The sequence below is a fragment of the Culex pipiens genome, chromosome 2 (assembly GCF_016801865.2).
Source record: "Culex pipiens pallens isolate TS chromosome 2, TS_CPP_V2, whole genome shotgun sequence".
Lineage (NCBI taxonomy): Eukaryota > Metazoa > Arthropoda > Insecta > Diptera > Culicidae > Culex > Culex pipiens.
The window spans coordinates 187028098-187051341 of record NC_068938.1 but is presented as its reverse complement, the minus strand read 5'-3'; the positions used below and the strand labels follow the sequence as shown (position 1 = coordinate 187051341).

The window sequence follows — 23244 nt, the reverse complement described above, 5'->3', positions numbered from 1 at the left end:
GCCGGCACCGAGTTCTTGAAATCCGCCTTGAGGGCATCCGCGGCCGTTCCTGGCCCAAATGTAGATGGGTTCACCAGCTGACAACCGGTGTTGAGCGTTGTTTCGGTCGATGACGTGGCCAGATGCTCCACACAATGTCCACTTACACCGAAACTAACCTCAATTTCTTTGTTGTTGTTCACCTCGTGGCGCGCTCGATCGCCATCGCGAGTCTCCAGGTTCTGTTCCGCCGCGGTCAGCGCCGCCAAGATGTCCCGCACTAGGTGTCCTTGCTGCTGCATGAAGTCCAGCTGCTGCTGGTGCATTTCTGCCAGCTGGCGTTGAACCACCTCTTGCTCACGTCGGAACAACTCCGCTACATAACCTCGCTGTTGAACCGCGCCGACGCCAACGACGACCTTTCCCGGAACACCTTCCATCTCGCCGTGTGCTGCCTCCTCCTTCGCGGGTTCAACTTTTGCCGGTTGAAAATACGGCCAAAAGTCACCGTCTCGTCGCCACTTTTACGACCCCACAGACCACCGGAGGTTGGCCGAATCCCGGTCTTGGGGTGTAAAGATAAACCGCACAAATTACCAATTTAACAGACGATTTTCGTCAAGTAATAAAAATGCGCGTGATCAGTTTTCAATCAATCAACAGAATCATTTATTCCCTTCACATGACAACTCCAGGTAAACAAGGTTGCGCTGTCAACGACAGTCGAGGCTCGGTATTGGGGCCGAGTTCGAGTCCAGCGGCGAATGCACAGTGGGCACATTCACATTTCCAGTCGTCACAATAGAGCTTTAACAATGGAACACCCGCAGTCGAGCAATTTTGACAGTTCACTCCATAAGAAATCATTGAAAAAAAAGCAAAAACTGCTCGAATGGAAGTGCTCCATCGAGAAATTAAAAGTGAGAGTGTGTGCGTGCAACATGGAGTTAAACTTTCTGTGCAGTTTCTGTGAAGGTTCCCATGGCACTTCGAAAAGTTTAACTCCATGTTGCACGCACACAAATAACTACCGTACCTTTCAAGCGTAATGATTATTTCAGTTCAACTTATGTCTTCTTTGTACAAGATTCATAAAAATCCAACTATCCCCAACCACCGGAAAATAATCCATTCAGAGAGCACTTCCCCAGTTTTCGATCAAGTGATGTTCACACTAAACATTTTTCATCGGATTTTTTTTATGGAAATCCGTTTCTTTTAGGACGCAATGGAATATGAACGAAAATGAAGATGGACGGAAATTTGTAAACATTAGATAATTGTTTTTTTTTTACATGGCCAGCTACGATGTTGTTTTCTTTTATGTGTATAACAGTTTATTCCAGTTTCTATCAGTCAAGGGGTTCTAAAGTTGTGTTTCGAGTTATTTGCTCAGGCTGGAGAAAAAATCGTGCTGTTGATCAACCCCTCGGTTAAATCTATTATAAAATCTGTTATAAAAGTTGGAGCTCTCCACCGCTAGAGGCAGCACTGTATAAATCCCTCTTTTTGAATCTCAAGTTCTACCGATGTGCCTTTACTATGCAATCGAATCCAGAAAGGAAATGATCTCTAGTCGAGTCTCTAGTTGTGTTGGTCCAAGCCGAAATTTGAACCTCAGTCTACAGCCCACGAAGCGTTACCACTACGTGGCTCGTTTTTTTTTTTTGGTTATTAACACTAGAAAAGTAGTTCAATAGCATTTCTTCAAAAAATAAATTAATACATTAATTTAAACAACTACCTTTATTCATAATAAAACATTCTACATTCTTACCAGATATGCGTGTAAAATTACAATAAATACTTATGCACTAACGATACAACATTCTCCTTAAAATATGAGCATAAATCGTGTGGCTAAGCATGGTAGGTGTGGCAGCAGCAGATATATCTACACAGAGTCCATCCTTCCCGGTTCCATCCTGCCGCTCACCAAACACTCTCAATGCAATGGTTTCCTCTTCTAGCTTCCCCCGCACCCGCTCCCTCCCACTACTTGACGCTGTCGTTGTCCTCCTTGTGCAGCGGCACTCCGTTCTCGTCAATCTCCAGCGATGGCACTAGCGGTGGCTTGAAGCCCCCGTACTCGATGCGTAGGCTCTTGCCGTACGCGGGACTCCGCCGGAACTTGACGTCACTCTTGACGGCCCAGTGGTCCTCGAGCAGGGGCGTCGGCCCGACGTAGTCGTCCCGGAAGATCTGTTGGGGTTGGTGTTGGTGCTGGAATATCTGGGGTTGCAGTTGGTGTTGCGGCTGGTAGGTAAATTTGCCTACAAAATGCGAGTGATCGATTAGCGGTTGGGGGTACTGAGCAAAGTGGTTGAAGTGCGTGGCGTAAGATGGTTTACCAAAGATGACGTCTCCGTACGGGGGGAGGTTGTACACGGGTTTGGCTGGCTTGTCCGCGTAGTGGTGCGGCAGAACGTTGACCTGGGCTACGTCGATGTAGGACGGGGCGGCGATCGAGGCGCCAAAGTGAAGATCGTTCTTGGGGTACGTTGGGTTGTGGTAGTGGAATGGCGGTTTGGCCAGCGGTAGCGGTGCTTTAAGATAGATGTGCTCGACGTAGTGCTTCTTCTTGCCTCCGAAAAATTTATGGAAGTCAAAGAGCTTATCGTGCGTGTGGTGCGTGGTCGTTTTGATGATGGCGTGCGTTGGTTTTTGTTCGTGAATGACTGGGATTAGCTTTTCTACGGGGTAGGGAATTGGGACACCGACGGGGACCTCAACGGGGTAATGTACGGGAACTTGAACTTCAACGGGCACCTGGACTGGGTAGGGGACTGGGCGATCGATAAATTTCTCGACGACCTTCTCAACGGTCACCGGGACCGGAACTTCAACGTGCTTCTCGACGACGGTTTCAACGGGCCGATCGACGATCTTCTCCACGACTTGAGTCACCGGGTACGGCACTTGAACCTCTTTGGTGACGATCTTCTCCACTGGAACAGGTCGGTCTACGATTCTTTCAACCGGAACCTCAACGGTGACGGTCTTCGTAACGGGTCGATCAATGTAGTGATGCACCGGGATGTGCTTCTCGACCGGGTATGGCACGTGGACCGTCGTCTGCACAGGCTTCTCAACGATTCGATCGACTGGGTAAGGAACCGGGACCTTCTTCTCCACAATTCGATCCACCGGCTGCGGAACGGGCTTCTCTATGTAAACCGGCTGTTGGACTACACGATCCACCGGCTTCTCAATGTAGACGTTCTGCTTAACGATTCGATCAACCGGCTTCTCGATCACGATCGGCTGGGGAACCAAATTCGTACGAGTTCCAAACTCCAGCTTGCGAGGCTTCGGTTGCTCTTGATTCACAACAATGTTCTTGATGTTGATGCTTTTCTGAACCTCCACGACCGTCCGCTCAACGCCTTGATCTTGCTTCGGCGCCTGCAGGATCGTATCGATGCAATCGTCAATGTTCTTATTGTTGGTGTTTGACAGTCGCGGTCCGGCTTGGACCGGTGCCAAGTACTGATTCGAGACCGACTTTGGCGTGGTAGAAGGCAAAGCCACCGTTGTCGTACGATAGCGGGTGCTCAGTCGAGAAGCCGTTGATCCGCGTAACTTCGCGGTGACCGGTCGAATCGTCGTAACTTCATGCTTTACAATAACCTGCGTTGACTTGGCGTCATCGTCACACGGTTCCGGCGTTACCTGGTTCGAGAAGATCGTCTCCTTAAGAAACTGTCCCTTATTGTGATCGTCCGACTCCCCGATGATCTCCACGTTGATCTGCTTGAACAGATTGTCTCCCGATCGAAGACTCCGCGAAGTTCCTTCCGGCATTTCCCCTACCACAATTGGGTTCTGAAACGTCGGAATCGCCAGGTTGTCCGCCACGTTGGGTTCCTTGTGACTCTCGCTAGTCTCACTATCCGAGTCAGAGCTTCCCTTCGTCGGCTCCACCGCAACCAGCTCCTTCTGGTCGCTCTTCTCCTCTTCAGCATTATTTATACTAACAACGTCCTCGTTCGTGACCAAATCTTGCGTGGAGGACACCAACTTCTGGATGCCTTCCTCGTTCAAGTTCGGTGATCGTTCGGCAGCCGCCTCGTCGGTGGCGTTCTCCTGCTGCAGGGCATCGTCAAGGGTGGGCTGCACCAGCGTCACCAACTGGAACGGGACCACGTTCGGGTTGAACATCACCTGGTTGGTGCGCTCGTCCGGGAACCTAAAAGGAAACGCGCATTAGCAAGGGCTCCAAATCGTGTAACGTTTCTGAACAGGAGTGTGTGTTGTTACCCAACGAGTGGCTGGTACGAGTACGTCGGTTGAGGTTGCTGTTGTCTCTGAGTCTGCGATCCCTGAACGTTGTCCGAGTAGTACACGTAGTAGTTGCTGTTCGGTCCCAGCGCTATCGAGTGCTCGTAGTTTGCTCCGGCGGGTTTGGGCAGAGCGGAAGTTGCTGGAACGGTTGCGATCGTCGGGACTGCGGCGACCAGCGGTGGGGCTGAATCGGCTGGCAGGGTTTGGAAGAACTGGAGTAGAGATAGGATTGGATTTGAGTTGAATAATCTTCAAACCGCATTTCTTGTATTAATACCATATCGGGAGGCACCGTCGGCAGCAGCATCTGTCGCGACTGCTTGGGGTGGCCACTTTGGTCATTCGAGGGCTGCGGGGCTTGAGCGGCTGTGGGGCCTATCCGCACAATGGCGGACGCAACCAGTACCAACGTTACTGTCGTCAGCATCCTGGATCATCTAACGGCGGAATCTGACGGGAAAAGGGAAAAAGAAAATTTGATATCATTTAGGGTTACTTTGAAGTGCGAAAAAATGCTAGAATTCTTTGCAAAATCATCTCTGTTTTGCCTTCCTCACTTAGTCAAATTGGTCAACTTGGTCCCGACCAACTCCGGAACGATTGTTGAAAAGCCTTCAATTACATTAATGTACATCAAGCGAAATAAAAGTGCAGCACGAAACAAAAACTGATACGTCAAAGTAAAATGTGCCTGTAGCGCCATCCCAATACTAGTGGTTGATGCGAGAATGATAAATTCAAAGTAGCCGTTAAATTCCTGATTGATGGAATTAAAAAGAGATTTAAGTCTGTTTGTCTGTGCTTAATGCATCTGTTCCAATTCACTCCAGATGACGGTAGAAGTAGATGGCAGAAGAAGAATAATTGAGAAAATACTCAACAATAAATACATTAACGAAAATTCACATTTTAACGAATGATTGTGTCAATTTCTTTTCACTAGAATGAATGTTCTGAAAGGCCATTTGTCCCTGTCCACAATAAAAGAAATCCCTTAAATTTCATCTACTCAGTCGAAATGGATTTCTTCACCCTAATCAACCTTCTGCTGCTAACCCATCGTGTGGCCTGTTGGATTGAAAACGCAGGATGTCCAATACATCCACCTATTCAAGTCGAACCATTCCACGGCCGAGTAACCCAATGGTTTCCGGAAGACTTCGGACGCAGCCCGTTCAACACGTTCGACGCGTGGCACTTCCAGCCCGAACCCGTCGTAGAAATGTTCGTGTCCTCGTCGGAATCAATCGTCCTCAATGTAACCCTGCGTTGCCAACAGCCGGATCCGTTGACTGGCCAGCTACCTCCGCTAAGCGTCTGGATTGGACGACGACGGCGGAAACCGAACGAATGGAGCGAGGCAAACTTTGGACTGGAACGACTCGAAAATTATACCGGTCTGTACGGCTGTAAGGAACTGCCGAATGGTACCAGCGCGAATGGATTCCTGTACGCAGTGAGCACTTTTGAAGAGCCACTAGACTGGAAGCCGAAAAATGTCAGCTGTAACCGAGGCTGTAACTTTATCAACGAATTTGTTATTGCTCCAGCCGGATCACATGCGAAATTAGTTGATTTTGATTTAAAGTTAATCGTGGTTGATATAACTATTGTTTTGCTAACCTTGTTTAACAAATAAGTGGCACATAGTTTCGATTGGAATCAAACCATTGTACTTTTAGTGCAAATGAAAACTTTACATTTTTTATCGTGCGGGCATGATTCAGCGTAAACTGCTATTTTAAAATGTATGATAATTTAATTGTAGTTTCACTACCCATATTTGCAATCATACCAGCACAAATTGGACATCCATTGGACCAATCTTTACCACTCTGTGCAAAAATATCTATTTGGACAATATAAGATAATAGTTAATTCTTCAATTATGGGTAGTTCATATGTTGATGTGAACAATTCAATGTTATTTTTCATATTATTAAACATGCACCTTTACATAAATGGGATGTCGTTGGTATGTTAGGTAAGATTAACATACAAAAAAATGCGAAATATTCATTACCTTTCCTCAGTTTTTAAAACAATTTGGTATTCCAGGTTTCATCTTGATTGCCCCTGAATTACCGAAGAATTCCGTAATGTACTACAAGCACAAACAACAATAAACAAGCCAAGTCGGTATACCTAATTATAATATTTTGCTATAAAAGCAAATGGAGAAGCAACATAAAAATATTTCCTGAAAATTCAAAACTCTAAAAAAAAAATCATGAAAGAAAGTATTACAAAATGCTTTGGACATCATAACAGTTATGTTTGCGCCAAATGTTTCCAAAATTTCAAAAGGTTTTCAAAATGGTCAAGAGTGAGTTTTTCGCCAATGTGTAACAGGTCGTATCGAGCTGGACCGATTCGGATGAAACTTTCAGCGTTTGTTTGTCTATACATGAAATGAACTCATCCCAAATATGAGCCCTCTACGTCAAAGGGAAGCGGGGTAAAACGGGCTTTAAAGTTTGGGGTCCAAAAAACATTTTAAAAAAAATCTTAAAATTGCTCGCATTTGTGTAAAGCTTTATCAATTCCAACTCTCTTAGTAACATAAACCTTAATATATTTTTGCAACAGCTTCTGACACTCATACTCCCATAGGTCAAAAGATAGGTAATTGGACTTTAAGCCTACGGAATTAACTTTTTAGCCAATCGCAGTTTTTCTCATTGTTTTACGATTTTTCTATAACAAACTTAACTTTTGCTCTGCACGGAAAGGGGATCCATCGCCAAATCGCGATAAAGTTCGCTAAAACTAGCGAAAAATTTCGCTAATTTCTCAGCCTGCACAAAAATTACCTAGAATCGCTAATTTTTTTCGCTGGTTTGGAAACCGATGAAATTCTACCAAACCAGTGAAAAAAAACACTGGTTTGGTTAAAAATGTCGCTGTTTGGGGGATCAGTTTTGCTAGAATCAGAAAATTTTCTCGCTGGTTTGGAAAAAGCGGCAGGGCACCAAAATCAACCAGGAGATTATTGTACTGGTTTTGGGAAACAATTCGCTGGTCCAGCGGATTTCTTCACTGGACCAGTGTTCTTTTACGCTGGATCAGCGTTTTCTATCGCTGACGACCGGGTTTTTTTCCGGCGGCAGCAGCTCGTACCAAAATCAACCAGTAGATTATTGTGCTGGTTTTGGGAAACAATTCGCTGGTCCAGCGGATTTTTTCACTGAACTGGTGTTCTTTTACGCTTTTACGCAGAATTAAAAGAAAGTCCAGCCAGGTTGTACTTACTTGCCACAGCACAAACTGTTCCGCGGCCATGGTCAAGTTCCTCGCCTTGCTGCCACCTGCGACAATTTGTGCACTCATCTATGCAGCAGTACAAATACATCTCCAGCTTCACTGCACCGTATTTTTCTGCTGCGAGAACTTTATGGAAACGTGCTTCTTTTCATGCTTTTTTGTTTTGAAAAAACCCCTAAAGCAATTCGATTGCCACAAATCGCTTCCAAACGTGAACAAACATTTATGACGGCTGTCGGAAGGATGTGTATCAAACCAGCGAAAACTTTCGCTGGAAAAGAAACCGTTTCGGAAATAACAAACCAGCGAAACCAAGTTGCTGAATTTGATTTCGCGCAGCCACCTTTTTCAGCGAAAAATTTCGCTGGTTTAGAGAAAAAATTCGCTGATATCAGCAAAACCAACCCAGCAAAATTCGGTCGCTGTTTTGGCGATCGATCCCCTTTCCGTGTGTAGACCTACAGAGGTTTCAATTTTTACATATTCGGAATCCTGGGGAAATTTTACGTTAATTATAAATTTGATTTAAAAATAATTAAATAAAACATTCCTGGTAAAAAAAAAATCTTTTTTATCATGTGATCAATACGTCAAATACTGTATCAAATAGGCGAATTCCTGTTTTACCCCTAATCCAAAATTTGATTAAAAATTATTTTAATGCATTTAAAATGGCATTTTAAAAAATTTATAAATACTACCTCTCAAGTACCTATTTTGAATTTTTCAGATCTGTGGCTTGGATTTTAAATTTTAAATTAAGGAAATGAATCTTCTTGACGAATTTATTGGATAAGTATCGATAATCGTTAATTGATATTTTTCAGAATACTTAACAGGTATTGACATGCTTTCTTTGTCTCTTAAATTTTTTGAGAAAACAACTAATGGTGTGCCTTTAGTTTCGCATTTTTGTCGTGAATTGTGTGCTGCGAGGAGAATATTACCCTCTGAAAATGCAGTGTCATCAGTGCATAATTGGCAAAGAGAGCGAGTGGTCGTAAAAAATATACGGAGTGAAAAGTGATTGTTTTTGTGATTTTCAAAGCCCTTCCTATATCATCGTTGATCGGAAGGCACGGCGCACTATGGGGTTTCAGGCGGCCATAAATCGAAAAACCGACATACTCTAATTATTTTTTTTGGTATTTTTTTTCGAAAATAAACATTCTAACTAAGAAAAATCCGGAGTTTGAAAGTTGTAGGATCAAAATTCACTGAATTGCAGACCTTCAAAGGCGAAAATGGTAAGAAAAAACATGTTTTTTGACAAAAAAATGATTATTTTTCATAGTTGTACTGTGTAGCTGTTTATGTATTTTTTCCTGCATCATTATATATATTCAGAAAGGTAATTGATTCAACTTTTCAATAACATTTTTCAAAACACACTTTTACACGCTAAAAAAAATAATAAAAATCAAAAAAATGGATTATTATTCAAAATTTAGTTTTTTTCAACTTTGTTAATGGAGTACTTTTTTTGTGTGCATTTGTGCGATCTGAAAATTTTGCAGCCTAAAATTTGAACCATGTCCTAACTTGTCTCTAAATTTCAAAGTGCACTTATGTGCACTTTTTGAGTTATGCAATTTTGAATATTTTGATTCATGCAGGAAAATTAATGATTTCGCGTATACGCTTGGTTAAAAGCATATTATTTTACCTGCAGAGGAAGAAATAATGTACCTACTATGCATGTTTTGAAATTGATTTGATATTCATGACTTTGTTGGTACTTAGGTACGTTTATTAAAATTAGAAATTCATTCAAAGAGAGGTGGATTTTAACTCAAGAAGAAGGGGAGGGAGATTGAACGTAAATCAGAAACTTTAACATAGCATAAACCGCCATTCCGTGCATCAAATAGACAGAGCAAGAATATTAAAATTCACCACTTTAATGCATGTGGCCTCAAATATATGAAAAAATCGAAAATTAAACTTTTTTTTGGAAAAATATCAAAATTCATTTGTTTTCATTATACTAAGTACAAACAACACAAAAAAGTCACAAAAAAGCAAAAAAATATTTTTGGCCGCTCGCTTATATGGAAATACCCCATGGTGCGGCGTCGGGTGGATTGTGTTAAAATTTTTCGAATAAGGTTTTATTTTTTTGCGGTGAAAAATCCATTTTTACATAATGATCGAAAGACGCACTGACAATTTGGATCGTCGAGTTAATAGTGGAGCAAAATAACTGTGTGTGAGTGATTTTGTGTGTTAATCAGAAAGACCTTCACATAGCATCGTTGCTCGGAAGGCTCGCCTACGGGTCTGTTATGAAAATCCTCCCCATAGCGTCGTAGCTCGGAAGGCATCGAAAAACCAATACCTTATCCAACTAACCCAAAAAATTATTAATCACGTGATGCTTGAAGGAGATGCTGTGGATTCAACGGTCTCAAGCGGTATCAACAAGTATAAAGCGAAAAACTCTGTGCTTGATGAGTCTGCAACTTCAACTATCGGACTAACATTCCTCCCTTTCGTTGAACTGCAGGCTTCTTGGGAGAGCGCCGGTATTGACTAAGAAAGTAGGGATCTTCAGAGGGTAAACAGATTCATTGTTTAACTTCAGCTGATCTGTCAATAACGGAGTAGCAGCTCATTGGCAGTCAACCATGCTCATGCTCATGCTCATGCTCAAATTTTCCGAGAAAACAACTAAGTAATGGGTTATAATTTTTGTTTTCAATTAGGTCGAATATGTACGACTTCGCTTAGCGATTTTTTTAAATTTATTTGTGCTGATAACTGTATATTAGGGTATCAAGAACAAAATAAAATTTTGAGAAATCTTAAGTGATTGGGACCATCCATAAACTAAGTGGATACTGTTTTGAAAATATGAACCCCAACCACTTTGTCGACGGTTTCAAAAAGATCCGAGTGAATCTTGATTTTGGAGTTTTTTTTAAGTAAAAGGTCCTATATACCGTAAACCGGGGTGACATTGATGGTATGTCATTTTATTTTTGGAATATATTTTCCAACTGCTTTCTCAAGATAATTGTTTTTTAAAACATGTTCTGGGGAAGGCCTGGGCCAGGCTCTATTTTTATAAAAAAATAGTTCCGTTAAAAATTCTTATTTTGAATTCCAGGGTGACTTTGATAGTCTTAGTTTTCCTTGTTTAAATCGAAATTTCTGTAGCACTATAACTGCATTCGAAGCACGGATCAAAAGTTTTCACATTTTATATGAAATTTGTTCTGCTGAAATGCCTTGAAATTTTGGGATTTTTTAAGTTATGTTTCAAAAACACATAATATTTACTTACAAACTTATTTTACGTTCTCCTAATTGAAATTGTCTATAGAATCCGAAAATGCATTCCGATTTCCGATTTAAAAACATGTTCATTGAGAAAATCATGAGAAAATCATGCAGTTCATCAACATCATTTTACTGATTCCAATTAAAAAATATTTTAAACATTTCAAAATTTTATGAAAACTTCTTTTAGAAGTACTTTGAACACTCCATACCATACTGTACGTGTTGCATTTGCGGAAAAATCTCAAACCTACACAGCAAAAAATCCGATGGTAAAATCGCATGCAAAAGCATGCACATCACCTTCGTCAAAATATACACTTAATATTACACACTGCATGTACAATTTTTTACAACATAAAAAAAAGTTGCAACCGACGGGTTCCAAACCCAGCACCAACAGTAAGGACTGGCGCCTTAGCCCACTCGGCCATCAGACCGATAAAAAACTGTAAGGATAAACGCATATATGAGCTTGACATTTCGGTCAAGTAGGTTTCCCATACTGATGTGCTACATATTTCAGGGCGTAAAATCACATAAAATTGCATAAAATAATGCAATATTTATTTTACACCCAGGCCTTTTACACGCAGCAGGATTACTACTTTTGCCTTCCTCACTGAGGTAAGGCTCTAAAAATGAACTTTGTATAAAAACGTCGTAGACCCACCTTGATGTATACATATCGACTCAGAATCGAAAACTGAACAAATGTCTGTGTGTATGTGTGTGTGTATGTATGTATGTGACCAACAAACTAGCTCATGTTTCTCGGCACTGGCTGAACCGATTTGACCCGAACCTGTTGCATTCGACTTGGTTTAGGGTCCCATAGATCGAGTTTTATACAGATTGAAGTTTCGATAAGTAGTTCAAAAGTTATGTATAAAAATGTGTTTTCACATATATCCGGATCTCACTTAAATGTATGTAAACTATGTTCGGGTTCATCACCCGACCCATCGTTGGTTAGGTTATCAAAAGACCTTTCCAACGAGTCCAAAACGTTGAAAATCTGGCAACCCTGTCTCGAGATATGTCCACTTAAGTGATATTGATATACTTTTTGGAAGCCGGATCTCACTTGAATGTATGTAAACTATGTCCAGATCCACCATCCGACCCATCGTTGGTTAGGTTATCAAAAGACCTTTCCAACGAATCCAAAACATTGAAGATCTGGCAACCCTGTTTTGAGATATGACCACTTAAGTGATATTGATGTTCTTTTTGGAAACCGGATCTCACTTAAATGTATGTAAACTATGTCCGGATCCACCATCCAACCCATCGTTGGTTAGATTATCAATAAACCGTTCCAACGAGTTCAAAACATTGATGATCTGGCAACCCTGTCTCGAGGTATGGCCACTTAAGTGATATTTATGTACTTTTTTATTCCGGATCTAAAAAATAGATGAAATGTTTGTACAATTCCATCACATCAGGCATTGTTGGTAATAAGTGAGGAAGGCTCCAACCACATAGGTGGATTCAGTTAGTTTTTAGCTGTGATATCAAAGTCACCTCGTTCTACTTTCATCTACTTAATCATTCTTCAAGAAAAGGTCACAGAGCAAAACGTTGAAAGAAAGCAAAAACCTTAGGCACATCTAAAAATCTTCTACAAAAAAAAAAAAAAAAAATGACTCATATGCATCACATCACAAACAATTCCAAAATTATTTTAAGCATTAGGCCGATGCAAATCTGTTTCAAAGTTTTTATTCCAGGGCTCTGGCCAAGGTGGAGGAAAGGAAGGATGTCAATTTAGTTGGAAATGGAAATTTGTGTTTTTGGAAATGCAGTCCAGACTCCAACATCCGAAGGCCTCGGAAAAAAATCGTATTGGATAATCGATTCTTAGGACAATCCAATTGCCGTTCAAGAGCCAAACGACATGCGACACCTAGTGTTGAGTAGCAGAACAGAGCGAAGAATGTCGATTGAAATTTCCGCCCTTTGAGGTTATGTATGCGAATTCTGTTTTGTTAAATTCCAACGTTCAAAACAACTTTTGAGCAAAAATTCGAGCTGATACTTTGTTAACTTTTGATGCTCTATCATTTTAAACAATATTATTTTTTCAAAATTATTTTTTTTTCCAAATTTTTTTTATTGCGTTAATTTATAGAGGGCAAAAAGTTTACACTCGTACTACTTGAATTTTTTCTCAAAAGTTGTTCTAAGAGCTGTAAATTCAATTTTAAGTTTGTAACCGAGCAGCGAAAATTTGAATAGTCATTCTTCGATGCTTTGCGCCATCTGTCGGAATTTTTGAGCTTTAAATCGCGAATTATTGTCTTATTATTGATTGTTGAGCTCGTCTTTGTCCCCCACACTTCTCTAAAGTGATTCCGAATTTTTAAATCCAAGATGGCGGCCAAAATGGCGATAATGAAATATTGAGAAAATGCCTTTGGTATGCTAACAGGGACTCGATTTTGATTAAAATGAGGTCGCAGAACTCAAATTTCATGAAAAACATGCGATTTTTTTTAATGCGATAATCAAAACTTCGGATAATCGAGTCTAATCTGTATTTTTTTATTTTCAATTTCAAGAATTTCAATTTAATCAAACCACCGAAACAACCATTTCTCTACATCATAACATAAGTTATTTTTCTCACTAACACTCTACATTTTTTTCCCATGAACCATGCGATAAATCGACAGTGCTACCGTCGATAACGTGATAACCTTAAGGTTCCGTCTAATGAAAAGATTTCACCGTAAGTCTTATTACCAACATAATTAAAAATTAATTTGTTTTTTTCTCCTTCCTTGCAAGTCCGCGGCACTGGTCAGTCTCTTTCTACATTTTAATGCCCAAGTCCACGCCGGGGGAAAAGCTGCAATTTTCTAAAGCGGATCGAATCGTGGCGGCAAAAGGCCACACTGCCTGGCGGTCCCGAGTTTGAGTCGAAATTAAAGGGAAGAAATATGATTACTTTCAATTATATTATGCGCGGTGGGCAGCAACAATGTCGTTGATGGGCCTCTGCAGTGGTGCTGGTTTTAAAGTGATTGAGATATTTGGTCAAGACAAGGGAAAATGTGACGAGACTTTTTACATGAAAGTAATTTTAAAATTACTCAAAACGCCACCTTCACTACAACAAAAAAATCACAATTCATCGTGGCGCTTGTAGATCTAAAGTGACCGTCCCGCCTCATATCGTCTTCACGTTGATCAGATAAGGTCAGGTTACGTGTCGCCGGAGTTGGCCGATTTTGGGCCCCGTCAGGAAATTGAGTTTTTATCATTTTAATTGGCTGTGACACCGCGACTGACTGAGCGAATGCACTACCCTGCAATACACACAATGTGTCTCCCATGGGAGCGAAAGTTGGCGGACTTCCGAAAATGGACTTGGCCAGGTCGTGGCCACTGCTTAACCCTTTGATGACTGTCGCTAGAATTATATCGAAAAAATTCAAAAATATAAAATGACATATTTAAAGTGTAAAGAAAATTTCTAAAATAAATATAGAGGAATTTTTAATTAAAAAAAAGATAATAAAGACTTCATCTGTTTCGGTAACTCGGTAGCCCCAGTCCGGTTGAGCTGCCAAACTTTCGTTACCCCGGAATGACTCTTCACCTGACGAGGGAGCCGACCAAAGTAAGATATATTCCATCAACGTGTGAACATCTCTGCGTGGCGGCACGGTGGTTTTGGGCACTTTCAGTTTCGCGGTCCATTGCGGCGGCGATGAACATCGCAGATAAGGGCAAACAAAGTGTGTCTTCCCCTCTTTCTGAAATTTGTTCACAGGCGACGGCGCCTTCTTCCGGTTTGGGCGCGGGAATTGATGTTTTAATTTGTTTTCTGGTTACTCTCTGCAGACACCGGACTATCAACATCAATTTTTGGATGGAATCAGTTGTTTGTAGACATTTAATGTAATTGACTGATACTCCGATGAGTTTCTTCTAGAAATGAGCAGCTAGAAGTTTTTTTTGTAATTTGATATGAAATTTTTAAGAGAGTATTTTCTGTCACCAAAAATGCCATTTGGAACAGTTTTTGTCCATTCTGGAAACTTCTGAAAAGTAGGCATTTTATGTCCCCTAAAACATATCATGAAATGAAAAAAAGGAAAACAAGTATTTTTTTGCAAATCAAGTTTAAGTGGTAAAAAGTTAAACTCAAATCACCAATTTTTCTACCGTGTGTATTTTTTCAGTGTAGTCCATATTTATACCTACAACTTTGCCGAAGACATTAAATCGATCAAAAAATTCCTTCAAAAGATACAGATTTTTGAATTTTTATGTATCATTTTTGTATGGACAGCTGCCAAATTTGTATGGAAAATTATATGTACAGAATAATGATGCAAAATGGCTTCTTTGGGCATAACAAAGGCACCAAAAAAGTTTCAGTCGGATTAAAAATTACAAAAATTAAAATTAATAAAAAAAGACCAATTTTGTAGAGAACTGCTCAAAAACCATAACATTAACGAAAAGTGAATTCAAATAAATACTAATGATCATTCATTAAAATAAGTGAAGTTTCCAGCACTGATATTTTGGGTGATGATAAGTAGGCCATTTTGCCCCTGAATAAAGCTCTAGAATTTCGCATATTTGTTTCGTTTTTTTTATTTAATTTTTCCTTAATCTGGTGAAACTTTTTCCATGCTTTCCTATTTTAAAAGAATTTCATACAAGGCCCAATACAATTTTACGGGCTGGTCATACAAAATGGGCTTGTGAATGCAATCCAGACTCGATTATTCGAAGGTTTCGACTATCCGAAGTTCGATTATCCGAAGGTTTGTATGGGACTTCAGCAAATCGAATCACTTTCAAATCATTTTAGTCAAATTTGAATTGTTGTTTGCCTATCAAATAATAAAATGCATTTTTCCAATATTTCATCACCGCCATATTGGCCGCCATCTTGAAATTAATAATTCTAAATCACTTTAGCGTAGTTTAGGGGTCAGTTCGACAATCCAAAATTAAGACAGCGGAATTTTTTTTTCGTTATTCGATTATTCGAAGTGACATTTTTCCGAGGCCTTCGGAAAATCGAGTCTGAACTTTTCTGATCGATTTGGAGTTTCCGGCACAGTTATAGGCTATGATTAGGGATAAAGAATTTCAACGAAAGTTTTAACATTGTTGAAATTTTTTACATTATTTGCTGAGAAAGAAAATATTTTCAGCATCACAATGCTATCACAAAAGCAAGGTAGAATGATTGAATAGCTTCATTTAAACATAGTTGAAATTTCAATGAATTTTGGTTTTCTACGTGATAATTTTATAATTATAATGTTTTTAAAGTAACTGAATAAAATCATAAAATCATAAAAAATTACTCCAATTTTATTTTGAAGGTTAAATTAAAAAATTAAGATGATTTCAACTTCAAGATCAAGTAAATTTAGTTTTGCTTTAATATTTTTTTTTTAAATGTAGCCTTTTATAAATAATTTGAGATAACTGAGGCCTGTTAAATTTTCACAAAATTTTATGATTTGGTTCGATATCTGAATTTTGTTTTATTTTTTTAAGATTTTGTAACAGATTATATTTTAAATGATTATTATAAATCATTTTTTTAGTTCTAATCGGTAGATAACGTCATGTTATAAAAAGCATAAGCAGTACATCGACGTCGTCGTGCTATCTTGTCGCACCCGCCATTTTGACGTTCCGAGAAAAACGCGTTTTAATGTTTGACCTTGAATATTCAAAAACGAGAGCATGCAATGTAAACAATAACAAACACGTTTTGTTTGGCTCACCATTATGTGCATTGTCCCAAAGTTTGGTTGAAGTTGGTTGCTGGAGTCCCGAGTTATAATTACAAATGTTTACGGTAGTCTAGCTTGTACGTGTGACAAACGCATCCTGACTTTCCTGGCCTGAAATCCCTTTGGCCTTTTGTCGCACTTACATCAATTTTCATGGAGTGACAAGATAGCACGACAAGATTGAAACTACATTCATATGTAAAGTGACAAAAATGCACGGAGTTTTTTCGGTTTTTGTTGAATATCTCAGGATTGAAATCGAATTTTGGGGATCTGTGAAGGTCAAAAGGTGAGGCATTGTGAGCTGCACAAAATGGCGTTCTTAACTCAATTTGGCCCAAAATGCACGTACGACAAGTTAGCACGATGGCGACGACATGTTGTAATTGTAACTTATTTTTAAGAAAACTTTTTTCAAATCTATTTTTCGTAAAATCGTAATAACTCGTGATGGTTACAAGAAAAGCCTTTATGTTTACAAATGAAAATTTTTGTAATTGTCTGCTCTACAAATGGCTTTTTGATAAAGTGCACCGTTTTAAAGTTATTAGTTTTTTAAAACGATTTTTTGTTTTTTTATTTGTGAAAATTTAAAATATTTGTGAATAAAATACACCACCGCCAAACCAAAAATTAAAAAAATCGAAGAAAAAAATCCAACAATTGTTGCTGTTTGACTTTGTTGATCCACAGCTCCCTCCGTGTACGCACGAGAGCATGCAGCTAGTGCTCAGTGCTCCATCGTTTTTTCGATTTTGTTCGCAGTAATTGATTGTGGTTACCCGCGAGTTTGCTTCTCCAGCATGCCAAAGGCCGGCCGTGGCCGTGGCAGTTCGAGTGCGGCCTCGAAAAACCCGCGAAGTTCGTCTACCGGCCGTGTGCAAAAAGGTAAACAAACCAACGCCGTGTCGGCCGCCATCGCGCAGGGGAGCGTCAGCGCTGAAGGCATCGACAAAAAGTTACTACATCCCGGATATGTCCCAAGATCACCAGTGCGAACCCGTTCCGGTACTTCCGGTGCCACGACCAGTGGCACATCAACATCCGCCAACATCCCCATCAGGAACGAGTTCCAGATGCTGAGCGACGACGAAGAAAACAACAACAACAACACCGACGGTAGCAGCACTACCGACGACGACGACGACGATGATGGTCGTGCACGGAAAAAAGTGCCGACGTCAAAAAAGAACAACTCTCCAGTGGAACGTAGACCACCTCCAATTTTTGTTTTGGACACGTTGGCGGACGATGTTGACGAGTTGCTGGAAGGCCTCGGATATTGTCTGAAAATCGGTAAGTCGGCAGTGCAAGTGATCACACTGACCAAAAAGAATTTCGACCTGGTGTTTGAAGAACTGAAGCGTAGCAACTTCAACTTCTACACATTCAACCCCGAGAAGCCCCCTGTTAAGGTCGTCTTGCAGGGTTATCAAGACCGTCCGATCTCCGACCTGAAGGGTCACCTTTCGGACGCCGGAATAAAACCGCGGGAGATAAAAGTACTCTCGCGAAAGACAACAGTCACGGGTGTGCACACACTGTACCTGTTGTACTTCGACCGCGGCACCGCCAAGATCCAAGACCTGCGGCGGACTAAAACGTTGGACGGTTTTTGGGTAAACTGGCGGTTTTACACCAAGAACCCGACGGACGTAGCGCAATGCCACCGTTGCCAGAAATTCGGACACGGCTCGCGGAACTGCAACCTCCGGCCCCGCTGCGTGAAGTGCGGTGAGTCACACCTCTCGGAGGCGTGCGCACTACCACGAAAGGCGGACTTGGGGGACAAGGCAGAACAAACCAAGCCGCGTGTAAAGTGCGCGAACTGTGACGGCAACCATACCGGCAATTACCGCGGATGCGTCGCGCGCAAGGCCTACCTCGAGGAGCAGGAAAAGAGGAAGAAGAAAGCGTCCCACCCTCCTCAGCGAAGTACGAGCGCAGCCGTTCCTGCAGCTGGACAGCGTACGGTTCCAGCGGAAAACTCAGCGTTCCCTCCTGGTTGGGGGCGTTCGTTCGCCAGCGTGGTCGCTGCCGGTAGCGGCAGTACGGCCCAGAAAGAAGTCACCGGGGAAGATCTCTTCACCCTGCCGGAGTTCTTTGCTCTCGCGGGGGAGATGATGACGCGGTTTCGGAGCTGCCGGAACAAGGCGGAACAATTCCTGGCCCTTGGGGAACTGATGATCAAACACATCTACAAAGGATAAATTACCTGTGATCTAGATATAAGCTTTCTCTTCCTCTATCCCTCTAACTTTGCAATTTCTGTAAGTTTTTTTTATAGTTTTTTCTTACTCTTGCTAGTGCCTTAGTTAAAGAAATAATTGTTCCTAAATGGATTATGATGCAACACACAGCTGTAAGGAACTCCAAAACTCTGTTATGCACTTCAAAATAACTCATTGTATCTTGATTATTCACCAATAAAACCGAATTGAATTGAATTGACTTTGTTGATCGATTTTTAGATACACCATGTTAAAGTAAACACATAGTGATAAATGAGTTTTGGTTTGGTTCGCTGATAAAAAATAAAACATTGAAAAAAAAAAACTAGAAAATTTCCAAACACGGTGAAAAAAGAGTTCCCAAAATCGTGAACAAGTGTTCAATTTTCATAGTACGTTTTTTTCAAAATCGTATCATGGGATTTGAACACTTTGTTCGAGGTTCCCCTTTTTTATGAAAGCTTGCTCACGATTTTGGGAACTCATTTTTCACCGTGAAATAAGAGTTTATTTTTATAAGGTAACACTTGAATCCGAAATTTCTAAAAAAGACCTCAACAGTACAGAGCAGAAAATTTCACAGTAGTTTAATTTTATACCATTGAAAATTGAATCAAAAGTTTCCCAAAAGTCACATGTAAAAGTTTTTGGTAGGAGAAAAATCTTGATATAAATTTCATTTTAACCAAGTTTGTCATGTTCACTCAACTGTTTTTCACATAATTTCATATGAATTCCAAATGATCATGATCACTCACAGAATCGTGACTTTCCCAAATACGGAAGTACACTCCCAGGGCACATGAATCCGGATCCAATTTATGTCACTCGCCCGGTGAACAATATCCATCAATCTGCCGATCAAAGCATCAAACCCCTTTTCTAACCCAGCATCCATTCCCGAGCCAAGACAACCAAGACACATTATCGGGGGTGTGTAAATAAAGCTCGACACAAATAAAGCATGTCACCTTCCCCCATCCCCCTCAAACAGCGTTAGCTAATAGAAACATAAATAAGAGTTCAGAAAAAAAAATCCGTCCCGAAGAAAGGAAGAAAACATAATAACACAATCATTCCGGCCGTATCTCATGGCTTACAAGCGCTAATGTCGTGTTTGCTGAACACGGGGAGCAAAAAAAAAAGAAAATAAAACTGCTGCACTGCAAAACGAGCCGCAAAGGTTTAGAAGAGAGCAAAAAATAGCGCGCCAAACAAAACGGCAACATAATGCTTCACTCCCTCCCTCCCTCTCGGAATGCCCTCAGGGAGTGGGTGTTTACCACGGCGAATGACTGGGTTGTGCCTCCTCTCATTCGATTTATGTTTGTTTGCACCCACTAGCTGTTACAGAAGGAACGGATTTTTTGCTGCCTTCGTTTTGTTGATTTTATGCGAATGTGTTTACGGGTTAAACATGCACGGTGGAAATATTCAATTCCTTGTGAAAAATAACAAAAAATATTTGGAATCTAAAGACACGAACGCCATAAAAGTAGGAAAATTTGGATTCTCAAATCCCAAAACTTTATTTATAAAAACTATTTATCAAAACTCGCAGTGTCAAAAGGCCAGTTATCGTTTTACACTTGGAGTTTTGTGAAAAAGTTACCAACTTGTTTCATGCATTGCGAAAAAAGTCCAACTGTCAATATGCTTATCTGCCCGATTATCATGTTGCTCCAGAAATAATAAAACATATTTTTATAATTTGAGCAATTCTCCACCAAAGCTGGAAAAGGATTTTATTTATATTTTTTTAATTGGCTCAAACTTTTTAGGAGCCTTCTCTTTGACCAAATAAGCCATTTTGCATCATTATTTGCATGCATTTTTAGCAGCTGTCCATATTGAAATGGTACGTGTATATTCGAAAATCTGTATCTCTGGAAGCAATTTTTTGATAAGTTTGGTGTCCTCGGTAAAGTTGTAAATATTGATGAGGACTATTTAGAAAAAAATCTGGACAACAAACTGTAACTTTTGAGCAATAGAAAAGTATGTAAAAAATTTATCAGCTTTTGGAAAAATAGAGTTTTAGTTGAAAAAAAAATAATGAAAAATTGATAAGGTGCACCGTCTTCAAGATAAAGATAATAAAAGTTTGATTTTAACTGAAAAGATACAGATTTCCGATTTTTTTAAAGAGATTTTTATTCAAGTTGAAAATACTTCAAATAAAATTTGCATTCGATTATCCCGGCACTGGCTGAACAGATTCTGACCATTTTGGTATCATTCGATCCGTCTTGGGGTCCCATAAGTCCGTGTTAAAGGAATGCTAAACAATGATTTTTGGCTTCAGAAGATTGTGAGAAGGGTTTTATAATTCCAAATGGGGCATCCAATTGCCCCGAACTTTGAATTTCTCGGGAAACGGGAAACAATATTCTTTTAAACTCCAGGTATTCGTGAGATCTCGGGAAATTTTTTAAACATGCTCAAAATCTATGTTTTCATAATATTTGTAATGTTTTTAAGCTTAAAATCATATAATTAGCTAAATACTATTAATAGGTAATAATCTACACTTCATTTGATTTGTTTGTTCTTTGTTATGCTTTGATTCTTAAATGCACCACAATTTTTAATCCAGTGTGATTCAAGTTAAACAAGTCTCTCACGCATTTTTAATTTATTCATTATATGACATGTCTTGAAAAGCCTAAAAAAATCATTTAAATTGCCTAAAAACGAGAACAAATAAAATGATGTCAGTCAATGTAAAACTTTAGATATGTTAAGTCTGTCATGTTTCATATAAAACATATTTTACAAATCAGTTTAAAGTCACTACCGTCAACTGGAGAAAGGCAGGACTACAGTCTGAACATGCACACGAGTACTATTTGTTTTGTTCTGATCCTGTTTTAATCGAAATCAATTTAAAAACTCAAAACATTAAGCAAAGAAATTGACAAAAACAGTTGTCTTAATTAACATTTGTCCTGATTTGCCAAAGATTTCAAAGTTTGTTGAAAATTATATAAATATTCTATGTTTTTATTCAAGATCATGAATATACATGGAATAATAAAACAATATTTAAAGCGCTAGATATTTAGCGGATCTATATACAGAATTTTATCATCAACCAATCCACAATATATACAGAAATTTTTGACAGATAAATGCGATAAATGCGATTGAAGCTAATTAAGGCTACCAACTCTTGCTGATCAATAAAACAAAAAAAATAAAATGGTATAAAAATTTAAATAACCGGGCATAATTTTCACAATAAAGTGCAAAAAGTATTCGAAAATGCATTTTACTGGGGCGGTAATTTTTCCCTGGTTTTCTTTTTCCCGCAGAATGGGAAAAATATTTTTTAAATCCCTGGATCCCGAAATATTTTTAAAATCGTAATAAAATAGTAGTTGATGCAATAAGTTGCAAAAAAAGAATATTTTCATCACGAGTCGTACATTTATCTAACGAGGTTCACCGAGTTAGATAAATACGACGAGTGTTGAAAAAATTAAGTTTTGCAACGAGTTCCATACAACATATTTGAAATTCCGAAAAACACGCTTCAAAAAGAATTATAGGTCAAATGTCCATGCATTTAGTCAATAAACTATTTAAATTAAAAAATGTTGAAAAGAATTACTTTTCCAAACAAGTGCTGAAAAGTTCAACATTTTAGCACCCATTTCAGTGCAGAAAAGTAGAACTTTTCAGCATTTATTTTGAAAAGGATTTCTATTCGATTCTGTTATTTTCGGTAGAGAAAAGTAGGCTGTTTCATCGTTCGAGAATGACAGAAAAAGTTAGGAGTTTTACGACGGAATTGCAAAAACCATTTTTTTTTTCAATACATTTGTGAAGCTTTTGAAATAATAGAATCAGTTGACCATCAACTGGTGATAATGTAGACTACAACTTAAACTGTTTATGCGCAGAAAAAATTATGATGAGGAAATGGAGACAGATTTTGGGTGAAAAAATGATTAATTTGACATCAGGCATTGATGAATTTTTATTAATTTTTGATGAATTTTCATCAAGTTCATATTTTTTCATATTTTTTGGGAAATATTACTCAAAAAAAGAGGTAATACCAATCAAATGTTCAACCTTCCAAAATTCAACTTTTTTGGCTGTGTAGTTGATACCATTTAAATTTATTTTTAATGTATTTTGATGTGTAATGGATAATTTAAACATTTTTATTACAGTTTTCATCCAATATGATTCTGATGAAATAAGTTTCTTATAATTAAATTTCTTTTCTTCAATTAATTTTTTCAATATTTTTTTTGATATTGTTAGAAAAAAATGAAGGCAAAAAAATATATGTCAATGGTAAATTTAATATTAGTTTGCAATTTGATGATGTAATGTACGTCACTTTTATTAACTGTGGCAATTCTGGATAACAGTCTGAATAGGGAAAAGTAAATCATTATACTAATTTTAAT

The 23244-nt window shown here is 39.2% G+C and overlaps 1 protein-coding gene across 2 annotated transcripts in view; it reads right to left on the bottom strand.

Annotated features, from left to right (window-relative positions):
* Positions 1-1708: 1708 nt before the first annotated feature.
* LOC120428721 (uncharacterized) overlaps positions 1709-23244 on the bottom strand; it is a 42131-nt gene continuing 20595 nt past the window's right edge. The window contains exons 2-5 of one of the 2 annotated variants that reach the window (XM_039593794.2): positions 4541-4713; positions 4240-4475; positions 2331-4168; positions 1709-2252 (exon numbers count right to left, since the gene is read on the bottom strand). In XM_039593794.2, the coding sequence (XP_039449728.1) occupies positions 1975-2252; positions 2331-4168; positions 4240-4475; positions 4541-4690 (2502 nt within the window). In that variant the 5' untranslated portion in view covers positions 4691-4713 and the 3' untranslated portion in view covers positions 1709-1974. Of the gene's footprint in view, positions 4169-4239; positions 4476-4540; positions 4714-23244 lie in introns of both variants that reach the window. The other variant, XM_039593792.2, reaches the window with a different exon arrangement.